The sequence below is a fragment of the Canariomyces notabilis genome (assembly GCF_033297395.1).
Source record: "Canariomyces notabilis strain CBS 508.74 unplaced genomic scaffold N656scaffold_5, whole genome shotgun sequence".
Classification (NCBI taxonomy): domain Eukaryota; kingdom Fungi; phylum Ascomycota; class Sordariomycetes; order Sordariales; family Chaetomiaceae; genus Canariomyces; species Canariomyces notabilis.
This window is the reverse complement of record NW_027041827.1, coordinates 228,038-251,943: the sequence shown is the minus strand read 5'-3', so window position 1 is coordinate 251,943 and position 23,906 is coordinate 228,038. Positions and strand designations below refer to the sequence as shown.

The following is a 23,906-nucleotide window of genomic DNA, read 5'->3' as shown; positions in this document are numbered from 1 at the left end:
ACTAGACGGATATAGTGCTCACTGCATCTAGCTAGGTACTATAGTCACTGATGATATCCAGGAACACATCTCCGTCGTCCCCGTTCTCCTCCAGCTCTCTCTCAAACTCGGCCAGCTCCTCAGGCTTCTTCCATGCCAAAAAGTCGATATCATCATCGCCCTTGCACGGCGAGTTGGATCCGACTCTGTATCTGCTCCCAGTGTCTGGGGTAGTCGGTTCCGGCTCCTCGTCGCGCAAGCTTGAGCTCAACCGTGAACTCGAACCCCCGGCAGTGTCGCCGCTCCTTGGCGCGGGCGCAAGCACAGGTGAACCAGGGGCGGGCGTAGTGGGCCGGCTGACGTCTTGATGTTGTACCAGCTGTTGGAGCTGTCGCTGTGGTGGAGATATCGATGCGGAGCGTGGAGGAATGGTAGGCGGCGAGAGGGATCGCAATGGCGGCTTCTTTTGCCTCGCCTGTCCGTGCCGAGAGGGAGATTTCGAATGGCTACTACCTGTAGTACTATGCGAGACGGGCGGTGCCGGTCGTGTGGGGATTTTCTCAGTGCGGCGGAGGTTGTCCACGGACGGCCTCCGGGATAATATGCCAGGCCTCCCGGTGTAAGAGTGGCCATGTATAGCATCCCTGGGCTGTGGCTGCGTGTCGAGATATGCGCGCTCAGCAAGACGAGGCGGCGCTTGCTGCTGCTGCCCATAGCCTCGAGAGAGACTATCCAGATATGTTCGAAGATCCCGCCTGCAATCCGGATAGGGACAAGTTGGGGGAAGGGGGCTGCCAAAGAACTTGCCGCAGAGCGGACAGTAGCCGCGCCGGTACTTCTCCATGCGGACTAGATGTGCCGTGTTGACTTGGGGTTGGTCTTCCTCCCCTGGGCCGGCTCGCTCACGTTCAGGGACCCCCTTTTTGATCAGGGGCCTGGGATCTGAAGCAGGGGTTCCTAGAACAGAACCTCTAGTCGGGAAGTGGCTACTAGTACTAGGGGTAATAGTAGTCGTACCGGGCAGCGGATACTTCTGTCGGCCATCCGTGGCACCTTGTTGTACTTGTACTGGTATAGCACGAAGCTGGCCTCCTGTTTGCTGTCTGCCAGGGGGTGTCACCGGCAGCACACATGGTTTTTGCGCCCGCGTGTACTCTACTATTGTCGTGCCGTGACTGGCGTCGTGATACGGCCCATAGCATTCGTCCACCTCGCTTTCGTTGGCATATCCAGACTCATCCTGGCCGTTCAACCATGTCAGGATCCTTTGCTCTAGCTCATGCCGACGGCAATCAGGAGGAGACCACCGACCTACCGTGTCTGTGCCGCTGTCCTCACAACTGCCCGTCATGTACATGCTGCCCTGGTGTTCTAAGAGGCCTGCTGCTGCGGCACGGTGCCAGCGCGCAATCTCGTTGCCACACTCGTCTTCTGATGGTGCCTCGATGGGCGTGACCAGCCGTTCCGGACGGTCGGGCGTGTGGATTATTTTGAACTCGTCTGCTTTTTTGCTCTCTGTCTTGGGGGAGAGGCGTCCGAGCTCGCGGAGCCTCTGTGGAAACCCCAGAGGTCTACCAGTTGGACTTGTAGGGTGAGGTGGCATTTCAGGCCCTGAACCGACCGACGTATCTACTGTAGGGATGAAAGTGGCCCGACTCTCGTTTCCCTCTAATCACTGCGTTACTTGGACAACAATGTTGCAGGACGCTGGAGGGAGCGACGGGCGGCAATCCTCACTTACATATAGGAATGAATAAGGCTGCATGTAGGAGAATCCATAAGAAAACAACAAGGCTGTTCTTTGTACTGGGTATCTATGTCATAGAGAGGCTGGTCGTCTCCTTGCGTTCTGCAAAATCCAAGACTTGCTAAACTTCATTGTTGTGGAACAGGTCCATTCTTTGTTTCTTCCATTCTCCGGATTCGACCACTCGGCAATTCCACCATCAAGGCCCGAAACGTGGCGGCCTTTGAAATATCCCTGAACCACTAGACTGGGTCTAGAGACTGACCGTGACCGTCACATTGTTGCTCAGCACCAGAAGCACAGGAGGCAGCCCGTTGCAAAGAACCTCAACGTCAGAGAGGTAAGCCAGACTAGCCTCTTCGCTTTGGCATGTATTCTCCTCCGGAATCGGCAACGTCGTCAACATCACGGCCGTGTCGCTGCTGTTTTGCCCCATGAGCTCATTCAGTATCAGGTGCTGTGCCCGCCTTGGCAGGTCGTTGAAGGAGAGCGAGAGAGCTTGCGTCGAGTACCGCGACCCGTCCTTGTTTTCGTCGTCCCCAGCAAGCCGATACGAAGTCAGCAAACCGGGGATGTTGATTGAGACATCGCCCTCGTTGTCTGTCTCCTTTGATCCAGAGCTCCTTCGAGATCTCGCCGGAGTGTTCATTCCCGTGCTCGGTTCAGCAAACGAGACCTTTTTGTCATTTCCCCTCTCCCCTCCAGCGCTTGACTCTCCGCCGACCCCCCGTCCAAATGATGACTGACGAGAAAGTGGTGGCCATTCTGTGCGAGTTTCCGCTTCTGCAAACATGATTCGTGGGCCAGCGCCGTCTTCATTCGTGATCGTTGTCTGAGGGACTAAGTTGCTCGAAAACCTCATTGCTGAGGAACCGTGTCTTGACAATGGCGGTCGATCCTGCTTTAGGATACCCCGGCTTTTTGATGACCCTGTCCCGTTTCCGCCGTCTCTTGCCGATTCTGCACCATATCCGCCCCTGTCATGCCTATGCAATGTGATCGTGCCATACGAACCCGGAACCGGTGGCGGTGAAGCTTTCAACCTCTTCTCCCGACGTGGGCTCGTTGTACGGGTTATGAGATCTGCGTAGCTTCGCCGACGTTGAACGGTTGCCATTAGCGGACGCCTAGCCAAGTCGTCGGCATCGCTCGACGTGCTCCTTGCCTCCATGTTCCGCTCATCCATGATGCTGCTTTCCGACGAGTCGCTATCTGTGTCGCTCTCGGCCCCGGCATCCGAATCCGAGCTATCAATAACACTGAACGGCAGGTTTTGGGTGTGAATCCCCATGCTCACGCCCCACTTGACCAGCTGGGACACGGTAGGCTTTTTTGGCAGTTCGGTGAGCTGCGCCAAACTATGGCGTCTTCTTTCCTTGCTACCCGAAAGCTCATTGTGGGGGTTATACAAGCCTGGCCTGCCCGAGGTGGACTCCATAACGTGAGATATGGATGCAAGTTCCTGAGACTGCGTCATTGAGCTACTACCACGGTAGTTTTGCAAGTCTTCCCACCACTCCTGGTTCTTCAGGCATTCGTTGACCATGTTCTCAATCTCGGGTTTCTCAAAGTGGCCATGTATGACGGCCTCATATGTCCACAAACTGCCCGACGCCAGCCAGAACACCAAAACGTCGGCATCAATCCTAAGCTTATCTAGCAAAGCCTTGACTCTGCCCCGTTCTTCCTCCACTTCGCTCTCATACTCAACGAAGACGAGTACTCGGGGGCGATAGGCCTTCTTCCACGCTGGGACTGTGTGAAGAATGTATCCCAGTTGGAGAATCAACGTATCTGTTTCCTGTTAGAGTAATGACAATGATTACCCTGCTTGTGGCACTCACATGTGTCGAAGTTCGTGGTGAGGACACTCTTCCCGTCGGCTGTGAGCGCCGCAGACATTTGAATCGGCCACAGATCGATGTACTTTTTCGTGTTGCTGCCATCTTTTCGTGGCGTCTCCAGCGACTCAAAGCCCTTCCCGATAGCAACGTTCAAGCGGTATCGCAGCGCCATGTCCTCGAGGATCGTGAGATAGTCGGTCACGGACATCATGTCTTCGGTTTTGATAACGTCCGTAGGCAGCACCTCCTCCAGAAGTAGGGCTGAGGTATCCCCTCGCTTCCTCTTCCGAACTTTAGTTTCAGGCTTTGAGTCGCCCTGTTCGGCGGGCCCGAGGGATTTTGGTACCTCTGGAATTTGAAGTGCCGGGCGGGAGCGGCGCAACTCGTCCATATTGTAGAAACCCATGACGGCAATGTTTGGCCTCATTCCACCCAGACCAGCCGAAAGTATCAGATTTCTGACACCCCAGGTTATTGTCGGCGACATGGTCAGCTGAACAAACGCCTTAATCCGGGAGTACTCGGAGATGTACTTGGTCCACGCGGCTTGCTGAAGCTTGGCCTCGGTGACTCCAGCCGAAAAGTCGTCCGTGACAATGACATGGCCCAGGATGTAGAGAGCCCCCTTCTTTAGCGAGTTGCAGAACTGTATGAGCCGCGTTTGTCTTCTTGGGTTGTTGATGAGGAGGATAATCTGCGGCCTCCAAAACTTGATGTGCTCGGGCTTTAGGCGCAACAGGTACTTCCGCACTTGGTGGTAGATCAGGTTCTGGGACACATCCCCCCAGTGCTTCGGCGGACTCAGGTAATGGATCAGTAGGAACAGAAACACCAAGAGGCAGACGGCCGTGGTGGCATATGTCTCGTCGATGAAAAACATGGCTGCCGCGGAAAGCAAGCTGCCGGCAAGTGCTGTTTGCCAGCTAAAGAACTTGAACCCTGGCCTGAAATTGGGCGCAGAACCGATCTTGAGCAGAAAGCAAGCGAGATTCATTACGAAGAAGGTCATCTATTCGCATGTCAGGTACTCTGCTCTGGTCAGTTCGTTCGGCTTAGGCTACGCTTACCTGGTAGCCCATGGATATCAAGGTAGCAATCTGGTTCAGGTTCGCAAACATTGCCATCTGCGCAGCGAGGTAGGTCAGGAAGATTGCGAGTATCGGCTCGTCCGCCTTTCTTGTGCCCTTCCCCAACAGCGACAGACCAGGGAAGAGTTTGTCTCTCGCGAGAGCTTGCAGCAGCTTAGCAGACCCGATGATACCCATCAATGCCGAGAAGAAGGTAGTAGCTAATTCTCCGGCAAAGACTATAGGAGGCCATATGTTTATATCTTGGATGATGTTTGCGTACAGAAGCAAAGACGCATGGGCAGTGCTCGCTGCCAATGAGAGGACGACGAGCAGGTAGGCAATGAGGGTGGACAGCATAGCCCACAATGTGCCGACTGGAATGGCCTTGCTTGGATTCCGCAGGTCGCCCGACATCGACGCTCCAGCGAAGATTCCCGACGTTGCTGGAAACAGGATGCCAAACAAGTTGCGGAACTTGTCGAGGGCAGCATGATCCCTGCTGTGTAAGTGAGGGAGCAAGTTGGACCGTAGAGTCTCCAAACTGATTCCCGTGAACTCAATCCCCCTTGCCGGGTCGCTGAAGGCCGGCTTTACCAGGGCAGAGAAAGGTATGCTCAGGGTGGAGATGGTCAAGACCACCAAGAGGGCATTGCTTGCTTTCGCAAAGGTGGAACTTCCGGCTAGGCAGAGACTGGTGCAGAGCGCAAGGGCGAAGGTGCCGAAGAGATAGTCCCACCAGTAGCCCTCAGGCATGGCGTCGCCGAGGTTGAGCTTGACGCAGTCAATCAGACCGACAACATTGAGAGCCGTGTTGAGCACTTGTGCCAGGTAGAACAGCAGGCCGATGGAGCCCCCAAACTCCGGGCCGAGCGACCTCGAGATAAGGTAGTAGGCGCCACCTCCTTTGACTTCTCCATTGGAAGCGATGGCAGAGAGGGAGAGCGTTGTCACGAAGTCGACAGTGTAGGCGATCAGCATGAGACCTGTCCCTGTGTAAGCTACCGCCAGCACCAGAGGACGAAGAGATCCTAAATGTTCAGAGTCGACCTACCGAGCATGCCCAGTAGACCGATTTGCCCTAGAATCAAGCCGAACCTGAGGAACATGAGAATGCTGAGAATGTTGAGGCATACTGGGATGTATACGCCGGACACGACGCCCAGCTTGTGTCTCCTGCCTGGAGTGTCGTGCTCCATGCTGGCTGGCGATACACGAGTTTCCGATGGTGATTAGGAGATGTCGAGAAGCTTCATAACTTCATTCAGCGAGCTCATATTTAACCCAGCAACTTCCTCATGGTTTCACCATCCAGAACGATCCCAAAGCCGGTTCATGCAGGCACCCCGCTGGGCCAGGCATTGCTTTTGTAGTAAAGAGTGCAGATCATCAGCTCGACCAGTGAGGAATTTCGTACGTGCAGCTTCTACCTCGCGCACATACAGAATTGAATCACGTACTGCGGAGTGAGCAGTCTGTTGTGACCAAAGACAGGAAGCCCCAACAATCCTAGAAGTGATCGTTAACGAGTGAACCCAACACCCAATTCACAAGTTCGAAGGCAGGAGAAACAAATCGAAGTCAGAGTAAAATGTGTCGTCTGATAATTGACTAATTGCTGTTGGGGGGCGCTACGTCATTTGGTGGGCAGGCAGAGATTCCACTGCACGCCAGGACAACCGTTATATCATAGATACTAGTAATATTCTAAGTCTCCAAGACCAATCCTTATACAAACATCAGTAGCATAGCTGGTGGCCATCTCGATACCGCGAGGGGCTAGGTAAGGATTCTCACCATACTGATCATCCTGATCATACTGAGTGAGGCTTCAGCAAAGCCCTAGAGACTAGAGCAAAAGAAGGCTGCCTGTAGGTATGGTAATTACAGGGTACAATTCAATACATCCTGTATATACGGTAGCTTACAGTAATGTAAGTTATATGTTGTATGTACTGCACACAGGTAACACCCCAGAACTGGACTTAGAAGCAAGAATCTATCTTTGTCCGTCATCGTAATTAATTGTTGGAAGTGTAAAGATCCGAGTTTAAGCTTGAATTTGGCAACCTAAAGCGATGCTCCCGATTTGAGTTGAGCAGAATGTTTTTACTCCCTTTCTCTGTCTCCCAATGTTACCGGTATGTTACCGGTAATCGATGGTTTGGGAAAAGAGTCATTGCAAGTGGCGTCCTGCAGGGTCTTGCCAAATGTGGCGGTCTCTGGCAGTGCAGTGGCAGGTCGCGGCCAGCACTCTGACTTTGTCAGCTGCGCAGCCAACAGCATTCCCCCATTCGTTCCTTATCAGTGAGTCGGCATTTCCAAAGGTCACAAGCCAAAACAGAGTCAGGTGTCCGCCTCGACATCGTCCCGTCTCTCCTTGACTTTACGGCTTGGGGGTAAAAAGGGTCGCTCATTGAGTTTATTGCTGCTGCTCCTGTTAATTGTCCGCTCCTTTTAACGATTTCCTAGCCGTTCACCGTTGGGCCACGACGAACTGTGATTGGGGTGTGACGCCGGCCTCCGAATCGAACCCGTCAATCTCCGACCGCTGATAAGCATACCGACTCGACCGATTCTCACTGGCTCCAGGGGCATGTAATAGCTGGGAAGAACGCAACAGCAGCAATCATGTCGAACTTCGGTAGGGACTCGACTCCGCCCACGCACCAGCGACACATGTCGACATCTCCGGGGTCCTACTTGGGTCGGTCGTTTGGTCGTGCCGGGTCAACAGCTCGTCTCGCCTCACCCGTCACACATCGCTCCCCTGGGCAACAAGCGCCAGTACCAGCGGGCGAGGAATCGTCTTCCGGCAATGTGACGCCGCTCCCGGGTCCGGGCTCATACGTCGCTGGGCCCGGCGTCTCTGCACTTGCCGCCGCGCTCTCCAATTCGATCGGCACCCCACCTCCGCGTTTCGGCACACCGCCTGTCAGATCTGCTTCTCCTGTCCCGGCTCCGCCCAATTTTGCACCATCGGGGACCCCAAACTACTATGGCTCCTTTGATGCGAGGAGGCCTATGGCCTACGAGGACCCCGAGGTCATCAAGAGGCACTTGGTCCAGCCCGGCGATGTCGGTTCAGACGATGGGTCGAGGAGCCTCAGCGATGGGTCCAAGGGCAAACGACCGGCCGACTGGAACCGCTCCGGCCTCGATGACGAGTTTTCGAGTCTGCGACTGCAGGGAGGCGACATCACACGACCAATATACAAGTGGACGGAAGAGGCCGACCAACGGAACAGGATGCAGCGCAGCAAGAGCTTCAGTGTCCCCAGGCCGGAGCCTGAGAACGAAGAGCTTGACATCAACCATATCAAAGTACCTGGGGGCTTCAGGCGTAACTTCATTCGGCGGGCTGCTAGGGATTCCGACGAAGTGGAGCACGGCCTGGGCGCTAGCCAGAAAGCACAGCCTCAATTGTTTACAAACTCCTTTCTAGAATTCCTCAGCCTTTATGGACACTTTGCCGGTGAAGAGCTCGAGGAAGACGATGAGGTGCTAAAACCGGGGGAGTATTTCACTTCGGGAAGCGAGGCCGACTTTTACGATGAAGTGTCTGACGAGGATCGAGAGCCAATGGAAGATAGCGCTTTATTAACGCCCTCAAGGCGAAAACGGAGGCGGAAGGAACGTGGAGGGAGCGGACAGAACAGTCCCATGAGCGCAGCCTTGCTGCTGCTAAAGTCGTTCGTCGGTACCGGCGTCCTGTTCCTGCCCCGCGCATATCTCAACGGCGGTATGCTGTTTAGTAACCTGGTCCTGCTATTTGTCGCGGCGCTGAGCTACTACTGCTTCGTCCTGCTTGTCACGACCAGGTTGAAAATAGAGGGTTCGTTCGGCGACATAGGCGGCATTCTTTACGGCAAATGGATGAGAGCGCTCATCTTGGCATCCATCGTCATCAGCCAGATCGGCTTTGTTGCAGCCTACATCGTATTCACGTCGGAAAACTTGCAGGCCTTCATTCTCGCCGTGTCCAATTGCCGGACCCTGATCCCGATTACATGGCTCATCATTATCCAAATGGTCATATTCTTGCCTTTCTCACTCCTCCGCGACATCGGCAAGCTTGGCTTCACGGCACTCATCGCTGACGCCTTCATCGTCATCGGCCTAGCCTACCTCTTCTACTACGACATCCTCACTCTCAACACGCACGGTTTGGCCGACATCATCATGTTCAACCAAAAGGACTGGACGCTCTTCATCGGCACGGCCATTTTCACCTTTGAAGGCATTGGCCTCATCATCCCGATCCAGGAGTCGATGCGGCAGCCGCAAAAGTTCCCCAAGGTCATGTTCGCCGTCATGGTCATTATCACGACGCTGTTCACCGTCATGGGTGCCGTGTCGTACGCCGCGTACGGGTCGAAGACGGAGACGGTGGTGCTGCTCAACCTACCGCAGGACGACAAGATGGTCAATGGCGTCCAGTTTCTCTACTCGCTCGCCATCCTGCTCTCGACCCCGCTGCAGATCTTCCCCGCCATCCGTATCACCGAGAACGCCCTATTTACCAGGAGCGGCAAGTACAACCCGTACATCAAGTGGCAGAAGAACGTGTACCGCTTCTTCGTCGTCGCCCTCTGCGCCCTGATTGCCTGGGGCGGTGCGGACAACTTGGACAAGTTCGTCGCCTTGGTCGGTAACTTTGCCTGTATCCCGCTGGTGTACATTTATCCGGTGAGTCTTGGTCTACCTTATGTATCTTGTCAGGATGTGTGCTAATCTCGGGTTTGGCTTGTTTTACAGCCTATGCTGCACTACAAGGCGGTTGCGAGGACTTCGCTGCGCAAGGCATCGGATATCCTGCTGTGCATATTTGGCTTTGTGGCCATGGCGTACACGACTTCCCTGACGGTGATGAGCTGGGCGTCCGGGTCTGGCGGTGGGGGGCTGCCAAACTATTGCGACAGCAAAGGAAATGGGCTGTAGGAGACCCTAGGTGGCCTTGGAGGGATGGATTGGAATTATGCATATGGAACTTTTCTTCTGTTTATTTCTATATAGCGATCCTAGAGCATCGTGGGCGTTTTTCACTGGTCTATCATTGCACTGGCAGAAGGAAGTTAGGGGTTGGCGTGGTTTCTGGGAATTGTTGGAATTGTCACAGCTTCAGCTGCAGCACATATCATCAATCATGTAGACAGGCCATCTCAGGAAGACAGGCGGTAGAGGTAGATGGGCAGATTGAGGCGGACGAGGCTCAGAATGAGAAGCGTCTAGTCGGCGCGGTTCATACAATCTATGGATAGAAGAGGGAAGGAAATTAGCGCAATCGTCATTATGTTTTGGTCCTTCACCCTTCTGCGGGTTCTCAATTCTAGTGACTGCCTCGGTTGAGCTTTGTACGGTGTAGATACTTGATACTTTCCTGTCAGGAGTCTTGCGAGAGGCCTCAGCTCCTAGTGGGAGACGCAGGCATAGCAATACTGAGTATCGCCTAGTTGGTCTAGTCCGTTAGAGGACAACGCGACGAGGCCCGGTGGATGGTAACTGTCAGCTCAGAGAAAACTGAAGTAGGTGAGGCAGGTTGGGTCTGATCAAGGCCCTCGTGACGTGGAGCGTCTCGCTCTTGCTGTCCTACGACCTGGATGCCCATGGCAGAAGCAAGTTCAACCCATCCATTACTGTTTGGCGCCAGAGTAAACCTCCCCCCCACTCCCTCTTCTCCTCCTCCGCTCCCCCCTTCACCTCCTCTCGGCGCAGCATCTCTGATGCCGCCTGGCTGGCCTGGCTTTCAAGCAGAAGCAGATGGGAGACAAAGGAGCCCCTGAGCCAATGGATGGTGTTGTCCGCCAGTGTGAGAGATGCGCACAGACCAGGTACCTGGTTACTCCTGGTAATTTTGGTTACCTTGCTCTTTGGACTCGCAAGTTGAACAACGCATCTGTTCACACGACAACGGCATCACTACTTTGCCGAGCTTTTATCATCATTATTGCCGCTCTTCAGGGCACAGAAATTTTGTCATTGGATATAATATCTTCTGTTTTCCTAAGAATCTACTTGTCCAACCTTGCTTAACTTCACAGCAAAAATGAACGCTCCAGACAGGTGGGTTAGATTTCCTTTCGTTGCCTCTCAACTACACTTTCTTGGTCTACCTCCCTGGTGCATAAGGGGTTTGAAGAACAACACGTGACGGTTTATCTCTCACCTCCTCCTGGGTTTGGGGATAGAATGAGGTGGCCGTGTAAGATACCGGCATTTCCCTAATCGAGCCTGATAAGTTGGGTGTCAGGCAGGGGCGGCTGGCTCTATCTTGCTCTGGAAAAGAGGTGGTGTCGCTGCTTCCTCCTACGACTTGGGTTCAACTGCGTGCCATACCACTACACCGCATTTCGAACATGTTCCAGGTTACAACGAAGATGGAGGACTTAGAGCGCTGGCACTTCAAGCCACCGTTCCGTTCTTGCCAACTTCTACCTCTTCCCATCATCAAACATCCAACACAGTATCTTCCGTGTCGCACAGCAAGCCACCAAGGGTGAAAACACAAGAACAGAATACTTGCTCAGTGCATTTATTTTGCAATCCCTCCGAGGCTACCATGGCCTTTACCAACTTCAGGCACCAAGGGAATAATCAAACCGGGTTCGGATGCTGCAAATGCCAAGCAAGTGATATTTTGCGCTAAAGCTCATTGCTAACATGTCTTGTGAAGGTTTGAGCTCTTCATGCTCCAGGAGGGCGAGAAGAAGATTACCGAGAAGGTAGTGACAGGTGAGTTTGGATATCCCGAGGCTTGGAAATAGAGAAGGGGGGAAGGAGCTCTCAACTGACGCTCCCAGGAATGTCAAATGCGTCCGACTTCATTCTCCTTAAAGAAGACCACACACTGGGCAACCTTCTCAGCGCACACCTCAAGCAGGCGCCCCATGTCCTGATGGCCGGGTACAAGAGTAAGCCGTCTTTTTCCTCCCCCTCAATCCATATTCTTGCCTTTCTCAACGAACCCCGAAATTGAGCTGACATGTCCCAACAGTCGCTCACCCTAATGTGCCCGAGGTTCTCATCCGCATCCAGACGGACGGCACCCTCACGCCCCGCGAGGCGTTGGTTAGCGTCTGCAAGCAGCTTGTCGCCGCCTACGGTCACTTGGGCCGCGAGTTCCAGAAGGAACTTGCTCTTCGCCAGTATGCCGATCAGGGCGAGCATGCTGCTGGTGGTGGCGGCATGGGGGGCCAAAACGGGTTCTGAAGGACAAAAAACGGTACTTCGTGGTTTTCCATTTTGTTGAGACAGGGCAGGCGTTTGATGGGAGAAGGCGTTATAGGGGGTCTGTCGTGGGCAATAGCACCGGGAATCTGATACCTACTATATCTGTATCGCATGGGATTTACACCAGGTCTCTTCATGCATGGATGGCGCTTTTGGGGTGACTGTCTACGTCCTTACTACGGTTCGGCGGATCCTTTTGAGTTCTACTCCTTTGCCGGACATACATCTGAGATACGCGGCTGCTGAGTGTCTGTCAATAGACGAATAAACCCGGTGGTTTCGCACTATTTCTGTTAACCGTCTTGAGTGGCGTCCGATTAAGACTGTTTGGTATCCTCATTCATGGGCCATGTCTCGATGCCACATTCCCTTATGGCTCGAGCTTCTACTGGCATTCCGGTTCCACCTCCTCTGAGAGAGATAGCCATGCTATTCGGCCATCGGCCGATGAATGGTCCTTGAGGCTGACGACGAAGGGGTAGACCAAGGTTAGAGCCAATTTTAACCCGATTTCTAGAACCAAGGTGAAACCCCAAGGTTACGTTCAAGAATTCTCGTTCATGAAGCTGCGCCTGTAGGTCCTTCACCACCGGGAATCAACTGCATAGTATTAGAAGGCGACTAGGAAGGTAGTCAAGCACGAGGGAAGCTCACCATGCAGATATTATTCCCATTCAACAGAATCTTCTTCAACTTGGTGTGGTTGCCAGAGTAATCGCTTCAGTTGCATGAGCACATGCACAAAAAGGGAGTGGGTTGGCTTCGCGCTTACAACTCGGTCACATCTTCCAAGACCATGTTGACGTAGTCATCGAATCCTACCAGAGTGCCGGCAAACTCTGTAATGACGAAGAGAGGTCAGAATGCCGGATTTTTATGACCGGAGCTGGATGTTGATTGTGGAAGGACTGTACCCTTGTCACCCTTCATGATAACCCAAATGCGAGACCCGACACATTTGTCGATGAGTTCTGTCGGTTGAGGCGGTTAGTTCGATTACAGATTGAGATATCCATTCCGTGGTGTCCATCGGACACATACCTAAGGGAAGAAGTTGGGAAGCCATGGTTGCCCGGGGAGTTTCTGACAACCTTGTATGAGCGATGACTTCCAGGTGAATTAGTGACAGCTTCGCCAAACCACAGCCTGAGGAAAGCAATCACAGTGCAGTCAGCTGTAACTTTTGTATTGTAATATACTGTATGCATATACTGAAACCTAACATGACCTTGAAGAGTTCCGATAGTTGCCTTCTGCTCCGCGTTCCGGATTGGTGGGGCGTCAATTAAACATCAACCCGGCAGATCGCGCTGCTACACCTCAGTTAGCGCGTCTGCCTGCTTTCATCCCCCTGCTGCTGCCAGCGTCATGATATTTAGCAGTCATGGCGCTGTGCACTCGCTCAGCGTCGTCACTGTTCCTCCGTATACCTTACTCAGGCCAATGAGGCCTTTGCAAGGACGCGAGGCGCGTGGCTTTCGCTCTCTACTAAGTCGGTGTTGCCGTCGCTGCCGCTTTTCCTGTTCACCATCTTCCCGTTTCCGCATCTTGTAAGTTGCTGCTGGGTGATACTGCTACTCCACACGCTACGCTCGTATTGACCCGGCATCTCATGCAAGATATACTGCCCGTCAGAAGATGGGCACAGCAAGGCCGTCTCGCCAGGTGTGGCATGCGAGTCACGGCATTGTATTTGCCGGCGACAGCCAAGCTGCTCATCCTCGGCTGCCGCCCATGAGACACCACAGCGCATCAGTAGCTGTTTCTCAAGAGAGAGAGCCTTTACCGGCGTTTGCCGACGGTTTGCGCTGTGGCCCTGTTTCTACCAAGAGTGCTGGGAACATGCTCGGCCAGCCGATATCGAGTTCGACCAGCTCAACGACGGCTCATACCGGCTCCATTTCTTTAAGAGAGACCGCCACCGCCATTGTGCCTTCCAATACTGTCGCCGCTCCTACTACTAATACAGCTGTTGCCGTGGTCAACGATCCCGCTGAGGATGTTCAAGCTGTGGTCACCGCTACGGAAGAGACCAAACCCCCGGACCATGCAACCCTCAACCCACCGTTCACGCCACTGGAATTCAAGATTCCGGTAGAGGCCTTTCGAAAAGCGAAGCAAGCAGCCGAAGGAACACCTGAGTCCTTCTGGTCTTATAGCTTGTATCGAGGACCTGGTACGGAGGACAATCCCGAGGGCAAGATTAAGGTGCACTATTGCACCAGTCTAAACACCACCGAGCGCGTCCTCCAACAGTACTTCGTCCACGAAAAGGTGCTCGGCTTCGACTTAGAGTGGTCACCGTCTGCAACCAAATTCAGCGGGGCTAGGAAGAACGTCTCGGTCGTCCAGCTGGCGTCCCCGAGTCGAATCGGACTGTTTCACATTGCCATGTATCCTCCAAAGACCCAAGAGTTAGTTGCGCCCTCTCTGAAGAAGATCATGGAAGACCCCGAAATTACAAAGGCTGGCGTCTGGATTAAGGGAGACTCTTCGCGCCTGAATAGCTACTTGGGCATAACTCCCCGCGGCACGTTTGAGCTGAGCCACCTGTACCGGCTCGTCAAATACTCGGCCAGCCGCGAGTATAACCTCATCAACAAGCACCTGGTTTCTTTGGCTAGACAAGTGCAGGACTGCCTCGATCTTCCCATGTTCAAAGGGGAAGACGTCCGTACTAGTGATTGGTCCAAACCCTTAAATATGTCCCAAATAATCTGTGAGTTCTGCCCGTACACTGGCTCTATTCATGGCTAACAAATCCAGACTCTTCATCCGACGCCTACGCCGCCGTCCAGCTCTATGCTATCCTGGACCATCAACGACAGAAATTGGACCCTACTCCTCCCCTACCTGCCCACGCCGAACTCAACCTCCCTATCCAGCGAGCCGAGGGGTTGCCGGAAACAGCGCCAATAGAAGAACAGGAACCAGACGCCGAGACAGCCGCCTGTGAAGCCGCTGCAGGCGAAGACACGCCGCCAATTACAGCTGAAGCTTACGCCAAGCTCTGCCAAACACTCAACAACAGCGTAAGCCTCGAATCCGAAGCCGAGCCCAGCACGTCAGCCGGGGATTTCAGCGACCCGGTTCTCCCCGTCACGCCCCAACAACAACAGGGACCAGAATCCAAACCCTCAAACACAGCAAGTACTAGCAAACCAACCCCAAAAGAAAAGGAAAAAGACCCCCGCGTAACGGAGGCAACACTCTGGGCATCGCAGTACCGCCTCGCCCACCCTCGAACGCGTGCGACGCCCAGCAGCCTGCGCGCGTACTACCTGTGGCAGAAGAACGCCGACCTCAGCCCCGCGGCAGTCGCTGCGCTGCTGCGGGACCCGCCGCTCCAGACCATGACGGTGGTGAATTACATACTTGAAGGTATCCGTCTCGGCGGGAAGGACGGCCTGCTGCCGTTTAACAAGCAGCGGTTAAGAGAGGAGGTGTTGACCCTGATCCCCGCGGATGTCTTGAGGGGGAGGTATAGAAGCGTTTTGAAGGCCTGCGAGGCAAGTGAGCAGCGAACGGAGGAGGGGGCGTGAGAATTGGGTGGCTATATTGAATTTGATCAAGTGGGAGGTCTGTAGAGAGAGCTCTTGGACACATAAAGTTAGTAGGCCGGCGTTTGTTTGGGCTTTGATATACACTGATACATGGTAAATGGGGAAACGGAGATGGAGATATACCCAACTAAAAAGGGGCGCGCCCCTCATATCAACTCCGGTCTGGCATAGTATTATAGCATAGTAGAGCAAGAAGACGAGCACCAGAAAAATCTACACCTGAGCGCCAGCTCCTTGGAGGAATTTTGTCTAGTTCCGTCATTCATTCCTTCAGCTACCCTGGGTATATGAACCTCCAATTTTCCCTCCTCTCCGCCACTGCCCATTACTTTCAGTGTATGTACAGTGTATGCACTACCCCACCACGTCCCTCCCCCGATTAATCTGGATCTTCTTATCCTCCCCACCGCTAAAGATGCCCAGCTTGTCCCACACAAGACCAAACACCTTGCACCCCTCACCAGCAACAGGCCTTTTCTTGCCCTGCCTGCTCTCCCGCTCAATAACATAAACAGGCTCGCTGACGGCGCCCATGCCGCCCTCGTCCTTGGTCGCGGGCCGCACGCTGCGCAGGTCCCAGATGCGGCAGGTGCCGTCGTGCGACCCGGACACGAGCGAGTACTCGTTGTCGGGCGACGGCGCAAGGCTGACCACCTTGTTGGTGTGGCCGCGCAGGGTCATGACCGAGGTTGCCGACGCGTTGACGCGGGGATCGACCAGCGTGATGTGGCGCGCGGCCGTGCCCGCCGCCAGCAGCGGGGAGGAGGACGAGGAACCGCCGGCGCGGGACGAGGATGACAGGGCGCAGAGAGACAGCAACGGGTGTGAGGTCGCCAGCGAGCTGACCACGCTCCCCGTCGTCAGGTCGATGGTCTTGACCGTGTGGTCGTGCGAGGCCGAGTAGGCGACGGTGCGGTCGCGCGGGTCGAAGATGGCGGCGCTTGCGGGCGCGTTGTGGATCGCCATCAGTGAAAGGGGTCCCCGCTGCGCCGTTGAGACGGATGGGTTCACCCTGCGCCGCTTCGAGCCGTGCGCGCCAGGTAAGAGGGAGGCGTCGGCTTCCGGGCTGGAGGTCCTGGACGTGCTCCAGAAGCCGATGGCGCCGTCGGCCGAAGCCGTCAGCACGCGCTTAGAGACTCCGTCGACCTCGAGCGAGTCGATCGACGCGGTGTGGCCGTAGAGTTCGAGTGTCGGCTTGAGGTCGCCCGAGGAGAAGTCGTTGGATTCGGTGTACTTCCACACACGCACCGTTCGGTCCATTCCGGCGGAGGCGAGTTGGGAGCTGGTGAGGAACTTGGCAGCTTTTATGCTTGCAGTATGGCCGCCGTGGCTGCCCGACGGGGAGATTGCGATCACTTGCCCGGAGGCATTCCATATCCTCAGCAGGCCGTCGTAAGAAGCGGACAGAACCCGGTCCTGGCCGCGCTGGAAGCTGTCGCCCGACCAGCGGCCAGATGGTGAGCTCGCCGAGAGGACGTCGACGGCGCTCACCCAGTCGTCATGCTCAAAGCTTGCCTCGTATACTGGAGGTATTAGGCTGCGCACGTATTGTAGGCTAAGATTTGTTTCGAGCGAAAGACCGTTGCTTGTGAGGTAGTCCTCTAGGCTGGTACGGAGAAAGCTGCCGTTGACGAGAAAGTCGAAAGGGATGGACCCCGTGTCGAGCATCGACTCGGAGTTGAGGATTCGGGATAGACCATAGCGGCGGATATCAGCGGGCACGAGGAGCTGGCGCTTGCTCTCAGGGAGTTGCAGGTCGGCCTCGGTCGTGGTGAAGGTCACCTTGACCTGGGCCGCTGGTGCATCGGCCATTGGCTGGTCCATTGCGGTGCCAAACCGCCGTTGTATAGCTTCTTTGATTCGATTGTAGTTCGGAGGAGTTTCAAACTCGTATGGTGGAAATCGCAACTGTATGTTGCACAATTAGTTCTCGAGTATGGCCGCGTTGAGCTGTTGAAGCAAGGGTCGAATCTGATCTTGAACTTTTTTTGAGAAAGTCACGATGCTTTGTTGATTGCCCCACGATTGCTATCTTATCGCACCAAAGGTATCCGTACAGTAAATCTGATGTAACACACTGTAAAGTGACTAGTAAGTTACAGTTCAGTACAGTAATTTACAGCACTCGAGTTAGCGGGGCAGTTCCCTTCGCGTCCGTTAAATGTGAATCGGGAGAACGCGTCGAGTCCCAACTTGTCCCACTGCCTCTGCTCCTTCTGCAACACCTTGCTAAGCAAGTACCAAGCCATGGTGGCTCTGGACGAGATAGCGGACACGAGTCTGCTCCAAAAGCCTTCGTAAGGATTGAGAAATACCATCTGGACAAGGCAACACCGTCATCATTAACACACCCTAGTGGAAAGGCTCTTGAACCCCTCGAGCGCAGCGAATCAAACTACCACCCCTTGGATTCCTTCGCCTTACCCGAAGACCGCCAGTACCAGCAGCAATTTGCCGACATATACTTCTTACGCCTTACCAAGATCAAGCCTGCGGTAGAAGCGGTTGCCAGCTCAGCATGGAAAGACACCGTCCTCGGCGGCGAGACGGTAAAGAGGGTGGACCGCGTGTTGGACGTCCGCCAGGGCGAGCTTTGCTGGGTGGCCGGCACCGTCTACATGGACATGCCGCTGAAACCGAGTATTCTTGAGGACATCTCCAAGGATGTGGGTGTGATTGGGAAACAGCTAAAGGGGGCTCTACTAACCTCTCCGTAGCGTTGGGTGTCCGCCCCTACCACTGTAGACCACTACTACTCCGAGGATGGTGGTGGTGACTCGGTCATGCTTGAAGATGACTCCGGCCGTATTCGCCTCGTTGGGGGCATTCTCAAAAACTACTTCCTTGTAACGGGCTGCATCATCGCCGTGATGGGTACAGAGAACGTAAACGGCGAATTCGACGTTATCGACCTCAAATTTGCCGATCTACCTCCTCAGCCCGAGCGTTGGGCCCTTTCAAAGCCCCCCTCCTCCAACGGGACGACCAAGAAAGGCTCCCTTCAGGTCAAGGACGAAGACGTCGAGATGTCCGATTCCACCTCGTCACCATCCCCTTCCAAGAAGATCGCCATCGTATCCGGCCTCGAGTTCTCCGGCACCGACACGTCCTACGCAATGGAGCTCAACCTCCTCCTCGAGTTCCTACTAGGCGAAGCCCTGGGTCCGACGGCACAAGCTGAACTGTCGCACATATCGCGACTGATCATAGCCGGCAACTCCATCGCGAAGCCCGGCAGCACCGACGACACCACCACCACATCAACAACCGACAGCAAAAAAGCGCACACAACAAAAAAATACGGCTACGACAGCTCCTCATACAACCCGCTCCCCTCACAGCTGCTCGACTCATTCCTCTCCGAACTGCTGCCCACCATGCCCGTCACTTTGTTGCCGGGCGTCCAGGACCCCGCAAACGCAAGCTACCCGCAGCAGCCCATCCACTCGGCCATGTTCCCCAGGGCACGGGCATACACTTCCCCACCCCAACCCCCGACAGCAGGAGCAGGAGCAACGATAAGAGAGCAGCCCGGCTGGTTTGACCCCGTCACAAATCCCTGGGAGGGCGAGGTGGAAGGGTGGCGGGTGCTGGGCACGGGCGGGCAGAATCTCGACGACATCTGTAAGTATGTCGACAGCGAGGACAGGCTGGGCATGATGGAGGCCATGTGCCGGTGGCGGTGCTCGGCCCCCACGGCACCGGACACGCTATGTGAGTACTTACTGTTGCTATTATTTTCTTGTACCCCGTCCATAGAGGCGGTTGCTGATCAACATGTCAGGGGCCTATCCCTTCCAGGACGACGAGCCCTTCGTCATGAAGGAGTGTCCGCATCTCTACTTTGTCGGGTGCCAATCCGAGTTTGGAACCAAGGTCATCGAGGGCCCAGAAGGGCAGATGGTGCGGCTGCTATTAGTGCCGTCCTTTGCGGCCACTCGAGAGGTCGTTCTGGTGGATACAGAGACGCTGGATGTATCAAAGGTGAAAATCACTGCCTGATTATTATTATGGGCGGTAATAAAGTCTATGCAGGCCGAGCCACTGCTTCTCGACTGAGAAAGAGGTCCCTATCCACCGAGATCATTACCTCCACTGAAGAAAAACCGAGTGTGTCTCCGCCTGCGGAAGAGGGGAGATGTCACGCCCATGGGTTGAACATGAGGTCCAGCTCACCTCTCCTGAAGACCTAGATCACCCGAGATGCCCGGCCGTGAACCTCAACGTCCGATGATGTCCCTCCGAAATCCAGTGCCAAACTCAACGCCTGTGTTTTCCTCTTCCATGGCGCCCGAAGCCGCAAAACCTGCTCGAAAAAGTCCGGCGTACCACAACTTTTGTCTATCCGCATACGGTCGACCGTCCCATCCTTGACAGTCGCCGCCGTAATCACCACGAAGCCACCGTACCCGAAATTCCCCTCCCAATCCCCCTTATTACGCCCGGTAAGCGCGTAAGTCTCCTCCGACTCGATCAATAGAAATGATCAGCGACTTCATCGGCCAGTGCACCCGACCGTCAGCATCCTCACCTCTAACATTTCCCACCCTATCGAACGCGCCGGTATCTTCATCGAACCTAGCCTCGTCCCTAGCCTTCGCTTTCCTGCGATTCCGCTCCGCAACCGAGTGGTCCTCCCAGAACCCACCCGCGACCGCCTTCTCAGGCCACTCACAAGCCTCCTCGATGTGCCTGCGCATGTCGTTCAGAGCCCTGGCCGCCCCGACACCCCGCTTCTTGCGCTCTTCCTGCATTAATACGTCACCCTCCCAGAGATTTCCCAGGACTGGCTCGCGGCGGAGGGCCTCCATGTGACGTGGAAGGTATCGCAGGTCGATTGTAGTCTCAAGATGCCTCTGCCTGGGCTTCCGCACGCGCAGAGCTTGAGACGCTGTCTCTCCATCCGAGAGACTGTCGACGTCCGAATCTGAATCGCTTGTCTCGTCAAAGGGTGACTCGTCGTGGATGGAATTTCTGGTGTTCGAGTTGACGTGGACGTTTATGCGCAAGAAGTTCGTGTCGATACGCTGTAGCGCCTTGAGGACCCGCGCACCCCTGTTGAAAAGGTTCACGACGCTCAGATAACGGCCGTCCGAGTTGGCCATGCCGGAGCCGTTGCTGTCGGACCCTGCGGAGCGAACGGTACGCTGGCCAGGCACCGGCAATGGGGAGACGCTGATAGTCAGCATGTGCAGATGAATGCACGGACTGGATGGAATGCCGGACGAGGCAGGGGAAGGGACCAGGACTTCGAGCGCCCTGGCCATCAGCTCCTGGTATGGAGCACCCGTGCGGTTAGGCTCCAGCTCGATGGCCATGTGCCGAATGAGATGACCATATTTGGCCAGGTTAAAGAGAGGAGTACCCCGTCCTCTGCCAGTCCGCTTGTTTCGCCCTCCACCACTACCTCCACTGCTGTTATTACTTTCAGCAGCTTCCGGATCCCGCAGCAGGTAGAGGAATGTGTTCTCCGAGTACAGAACGCGGGTGCCTTCGGCAGCAGCTTGGCGGCACGCCAGCAGGATACTTGGTTTAATGGTCTCATCGATGCCCATGTGGCGTCCGCGGGGACTGATGCGTCGAGTTACCTCTGTCCAGAGAGCCTTGACATGGATAGGCTTGGCTGAGACGAGCAGGTGTCGGTATATGTTGTCACGAATCTCGCCAGCCAAGGCGAAGAACTGGAATACAGACTTGGCGGCCTGAGGCTGGTCTCTCTCTTGCACTAAGTTTGCCAGACGTGCTTGACTTCCGCGGTTTTCCGGTCCAGCTCGGTCAAGACTTGGAGTCTGCGACTGTGTGGGCGCCGGCCTTGGCCTGTTTCTCCCAGATGACGCACGGGGCCCGCCAGCCATCAAAGGGCCAGGGCCAGGTCGTTGTCGCCCACTTGCTTCCTCTGCATGGATCTCATTTTCGAGGGGCCCGAGGGCGAGTCGCCGGATGTCAGAACGAATCTCAGCAGCTGGCGGATCAATAATGATAACATCCTCGTCCCGATGACCAAGAAAGGACCTGTTTCTCCGGGGCTCCTCTCCCGTCAGATCTATGACCGTCCTGGATCCAAGCCCACGTCTTTGCTTATGGGGCGGCTCCTGGAGGATAACAAAACCCTCGCGATCCAGGCGTGATGCTTTGCGTTTGAGCCCGCCTGATGGGGCTATAAGAGACGAATGCGTTGGCCGATTGGTATTTGCGATGCTAACAGAACGGGGAAATCGACTGCCCAACGGCAAGCCGATTCGCTGATTAGGGTTGAAAAAGGTGGCTAAATGATCCAGGCTCATCAAGTTCCCACTGTTACGAGGCCTTGCCTGATTCCGGACCCATTCACTCACCATCTGAGAACCGCGCCGGCTTGGCTGATATTTGCTGTTGTTGATGCCATTGGCAACAGCCTCGATCTCAGCCAGAGTTAGACGCTTGGGACGGCTGAAGCCAGCATGGAATGGGCCCAGTTGGGTTGCCATCCTGAGCTACCGTGGCCTGGAAATCGCTGAAGAGAACAGTCAAGGGTGCAGCAATTTCGCAGCCGTATATCCTCCGGCTAGATTCTTGACATCATTGGCAATGTGTGGAAAGGAATATGGCTTGCTGAGATATTGATCCTTCAGCCGCTTGCCTGAAGGAGTGTGGGTGGCTGGGGATTAGAAAGAGACGCAGGGCGGTTAGGGATTAGAAAGAGATGCAGAGGGGAGCATGAAATAGAAACTCAACAGATAGGAAATGGAGAGGGAAAGAAGGGGGGCATGTATCCCCAGGTGAAGCACAACCGAAGCTCTGGAGAAGTTTCCAAGTAGTGTGTGTTGAAGAGCGAAAGGATTTCTCCTTTCGACTCGAGATGAAAGAGTGAGATAGGTAGAGGTGGGCGTTGATGATCAAGAAAGGTAATGAATCAAATGGCTTCGTATCCCAAAGCTGTATGCCCCAAAGAGTGGTTTCAACATCGGGAGGTAAGGTAGCGAGGACCGGAAGTGCAGCATTAACCCATTCAAGAATGAATGTGCCAGCTACTTACCTCAACCGGCACATGGCAACTGCCTTTGGCAGCTTTTGTAAGTGCTTTGATTACAGAAGAAACCGGTCCTTCTTTCCTTTCACATTTAGATTCATGCTTCCATGCTCTCTCGCAGTGTTATCTTTTCTCAAGCACGACCATTCAGAGAGAACAAGGCAGATTCTGTCAAAGCCCCTTTTCAGCGACTGCCATTTTACTTGTGCAATACTTCCGGTCAGGCCAGTGGTTACGACTAACCTCTTTTCCTGCGTCCAAGAATCCCATCTGCCTGAGGTTAGCACATTACTGTCCGTATGAAGAATGAGATTCATTACGTAGGCTCATTTACTTGCTACAACATCTCAATAGAGGGAGCCTTTCACCCTGTTTTGAGCTCGACCGTAGGTTCTTGGGTTTCGCTCACCACTGAGCCGATGGACGGGCTTGTTGACGGCAGCATTCCCACACCTACACCGTCCCGTTTAGCAAGGAAGGAAATGCTCTCATACTTTGGCTCGACGCGTGGCGATCAAGTGCTTGCTAGTAGCTTCGCTCTGCAGGCAAAGATATCCCGTCGCGGAGAGTATGCTCGAGATCTGCTCCATTCAAATCCGTAGACAACTCAATCAACCAGCCCGAAGGAGCACCGACGGCGCCATCCCCTTAGTCCTTTAGGCCTCCTCCCGGGTGGTCATGTGGCCTCGCCGCCAACACATCAAAGAGAGCACAGCAGCAACAAAAGAATACAGCGGCTAGCCAGCTCCGATGCTCCTTCACCTGTTGATACCATGTTCCTGACTTAAGTAAGGGGCACCGACAAGTCTCATGATCTGCAAGTCGTAGTCAATGGAACTGGCGATCAAGTACCGGGTACATTATGGGCAGAGAATTTTAGGGGGGATGTTGATGTACTTGTACTTGTACGCAGATGAGCTGTCTTCGTCCTCGGCTTTGGGCTGCAGGAACACTGCGTCGTTTACCATCGGTTTATACCCCACCACCCCGGAGATAAAACGAAAAAAGGTCGCTGGAACCTGGAACCGTTTCCGAGATCCTGATCAAAATATCAGACAGATAGCAACCTTTTACCCTAGAATTACAAAATGTAAACTTCGAACTTGGTCCTGTGATGCGTGCTATTACTTAAAGGAAACCCGTCCAAGCTACCAGAACCTGGGGGCTAGACCAAAGTTCACACGTAACCTGCATCGTCTCTCTCCCTATTCGGGAAGGCATGCAAGATTAAGGGCGTGGCAGCCGGAAGACAAGAGGACTTCATATAAAACGAAGATAAGAAGCGGCGATTGAAAACTCAACGTTCCTTCCACGTCCAAGCCACCTCACCTCTTGTGCCTGCCTTTAAGAGACTTCAGTTGCAGTCTCCAGCGAGCTAAAGGAACACTTCATCAAGCCCAATTGTTCTCGAGCTTGCTTCCTGGCCGCGGTCGGTCCCAGACATCACCAACACAGTCTCGACAAAAC

At 54.5% G+C, this 23,906-nt stretch overlaps 11 protein-coding genes across 11 annotated transcripts; 6 read left to right on the top strand and 5 right to left on the bottom strand.

Annotated features, from left to right (window-relative positions):
* Positions 1-31: 31 nt before the first annotated feature.
* Positions 32-1,582, bottom strand: N656DRAFT_843258 (uncharacterized protein; the record flags this gene model as incomplete). Its single annotated transcript, XM_064819079.1, has 2 exons — positions 32-1,219; positions 1,295-1,582. 2 exons carry the CDS (start codon positions 1,580-1,582, stop codon positions 32-34), a joined length of 1,476 nt encoding a protein of 491 aa, XP_064672084.1.
* A 397-nt stretch (positions 1,583-1,979) lies between these two features.
* On the bottom strand, positions 1,980-5,836 carry N656DRAFT_796162 (uncharacterized protein; the record flags this gene model as incomplete). Its single annotated transcript, XM_064817497.1, has 4 exons — positions 1,980-3,520; positions 3,571-4,579; positions 4,638-5,623; positions 5,692-5,836. The coding sequence occupies 4 exons, from the start codon at positions 5,834-5,836 to the stop codon at positions 1,980-1,982; spliced, it is 3,681 nt and encodes a 1,226-aa protein (XP_064672083.1).
* Positions 5,837-6,957: 1,121 nt separating this feature from the next.
* On the top strand, positions 6,958-9,986 carry N656DRAFT_776664 (uncharacterized protein). Its single transcript, XM_064814679.1, has 2 exons — positions 6,958-9,326; positions 9,396-9,986. Exons 1-2 carry the CDS (start codon positions 7,269-7,271, stop codon positions 9,576-9,578), a joined length of 2,241 nt encoding a protein of 746 aa, XP_064672082.1. The 5' UTR covers positions 6,958-7,268; the 3' UTR covers positions 9,579-9,986.
* A 543-nt stretch (positions 9,987-10,529) lies between these two features.
* N656DRAFT_776663 (RBP11-like subunits of RNA polymerase) lies at positions 10,530-12,250 on the top strand. The gene is made up of 4 exons (XM_064814678.1): positions 10,530-10,700; positions 11,311-11,369; positions 11,438-11,548; positions 11,632-12,250. The coding sequence occupies exons 1-4, from the start codon at positions 10,684-10,686 to the stop codon at positions 11,844-11,846; spliced, it is 402 nt and encodes a 133-aa protein (XP_064672081.1). The 5' UTR covers positions 10,530-10,683; the 3' UTR covers positions 11,847-12,250.
* N656DRAFT_843254 (LSM-domain-containing protein) lies at positions 12,031-12,933 on the bottom strand (the record flags this gene model as incomplete). The annotated part of the gene is made up of 5 exons (XM_064819078.1): positions 12,031-12,467; positions 12,522-12,585; positions 12,640-12,706; positions 12,782-12,838; positions 12,909-12,933. 5 exons carry the CDS (start codon positions 12,931-12,933, stop codon positions 12,426-12,428), a joined length of 255 nt encoding a protein of 84 aa, XP_064672080.1. The 3' UTR covers positions 12,031-12,425.
* Positions 12,934-13,164: 231 nt separating this feature from the next.
* On the top strand, positions 13,165-15,671 carry N656DRAFT_843253 (uncharacterized protein). The gene is made up of 3 exons (XM_064819077.1): positions 13,165-13,417; positions 13,487-14,586; positions 14,634-15,671. The coding sequence occupies exons 1-3, from the start codon at positions 13,236-13,238 to the stop codon at positions 15,407-15,409; spliced, it is 2,058 nt and encodes a 685-aa protein (XP_064672079.1). The 5' UTR covers positions 13,165-13,235; the 3' UTR covers positions 15,410-15,671.
* A 59-nt stretch (positions 15,672-15,730) lies between these two features.
* Positions 15,731-17,420, bottom strand: N656DRAFT_776661 (ribosome biogenesis protein YTM1). The gene has a single exon (XM_064814677.1). It carries the CDS (start codon positions 17,252-17,254, stop codon positions 15,785-15,787), a length of 1,470 nt encoding a protein of 489 aa, XP_064672078.1. The 5' UTR covers positions 17,255-17,420; the 3' UTR covers positions 15,731-15,784.
* A 257-nt stretch (positions 17,421-17,677) lies between these two features.
* On the top strand, positions 17,678-19,432 carry N656DRAFT_705535 (DNA polymerase delta small subunit-like protein; the record flags this gene model as incomplete). Its single annotated transcript, XM_064811279.1, has 4 exons — positions 17,678-17,727; positions 17,787-18,096; positions 18,148-19,144; positions 19,215-19,432. 4 exons carry the CDS (start codon positions 17,678-17,680, stop codon positions 19,430-19,432), a joined length of 1,575 nt encoding a protein of 524 aa, XP_064672077.1.
* Positions 19,433-19,866: 434 nt separating this feature from the next.
* On the bottom strand, positions 19,867-21,897 carry N656DRAFT_705123 (uncharacterized protein; the record flags this gene model as incomplete). The annotated part of the gene is made up of 1 exon (XM_064811242.1): positions 19,867-21,897. One exon carries the CDS (start codon positions 21,895-21,897, stop codon positions 19,867-19,869), a length of 2,031 nt encoding a protein of 676 aa, XP_064672076.1.
* A 432-nt stretch (positions 21,898-22,329) lies between these two features.
* On the top strand, positions 22,330-23,376 carry N656DRAFT_776659 (uncharacterized protein). The gene is made up of 3 exons (XM_064814676.1): positions 22,330-22,607; positions 22,683-22,709; positions 22,774-23,376. The coding sequence occupies exons 1-3, from the start codon at positions 22,429-22,431 to the stop codon at positions 23,039-23,041; spliced, it is 474 nt and encodes a 157-aa protein (XP_064672075.1). The 5' UTR covers positions 22,330-22,428; the 3' UTR covers positions 23,042-23,376.
* Positions 23,007-23,835, top strand: N656DRAFT_532359 (uncharacterized protein). The gene has a single exon (XM_064809976.1). The coding sequence runs from the start codon at positions 23,271-23,273 to the stop codon at positions 23,730-23,732; it is 462 nt and encodes a 153-aa protein (XP_064672074.1). The 5' UTR covers positions 23,007-23,270; the 3' UTR covers positions 23,733-23,835.
* The last annotated feature ends 71 nt before the right edge of the window (positions 23,836-23,906 follow it).

Coding starts and splice junctions, on each gene's coding strand:
- N656DRAFT_776659 (XM_064814676.1), top strand. CDS start 22,429: ATGTGCCAGCTACTTACCTCAACCGGCACATGGCAACTGCCTTTGGCA. Junction 22,608..22,682: donor CAGAGAGAACAAGGCAGATT/CTGTCAAAGCCC, acceptor GTTACGACTAAC/CTCTTTTCCTGCGTCCAAGA. Junction 22,710..22,773: donor CCTGCGTCCAAGAATCCCAT/CTGCCTGAGGTT, acceptor AGGCTCATTTAC/TTGCTACAACATCTCAATAG.
- N656DRAFT_843253 (XM_064819077.1), top strand. CDS start 13,236: ATGATATTTAGCAGTCATGGCGCTGTGCACTCGCTCAGCGTCGTCACT. Junction 13,418..13,486: donor TCTTCCCGTTTCCGCATCTT/GTAAGTTGCTGC, acceptor ATCTCATGCAAG/ATATACTGCCCGTCAGAAGA. Junction 14,587..14,633: donor AAATATGTCCCAAATAATCT/GTGAGTTCTGCC, acceptor TAACAAATCCAG/ACTCTTCATCCGACGCCTAC.
- N656DRAFT_532359 (XM_064809976.1), top strand. CDS start 23,271: ATGGAACTGGCGATCAAGTACCGGGTACATTATGGGCAGAGAATTTTA.
- N656DRAFT_776663 (XM_064814678.1), top strand. Junction 11,370..11,437: donor TACCGAGAAGGTAGTGACAG/GTGAGTTTGGAT, acceptor TGACGCTCCCAG/GAATGTCAAATGCGTCCGAC. Junction 11,549..11,631: donor CCTGATGGCCGGGTACAAGA/GTAAGCCGTCTT, acceptor ATGTCCCAACAG/TCGCTCACCCTAATGTGCCC.
- N656DRAFT_776664 (XM_064814679.1), top strand. CDS start 7,269: ATGTCGAACTTCGGTAGGGACTCGACTCCGCCCACGCACCAGCGACAC. Junction 9,327..9,395: donor CGCTGGTGTACATTTATCCG/GTGAGTCTTGGT, acceptor CTTGTTTTACAG/CCTATGCTGCACTACAAGGC.
- N656DRAFT_776661 (XM_064814677.1), bottom strand. CDS start 17,254: ATGGACCAGCCAATGGCCGATGCACCAGCGGCCCAGGTCAAGGTGACC.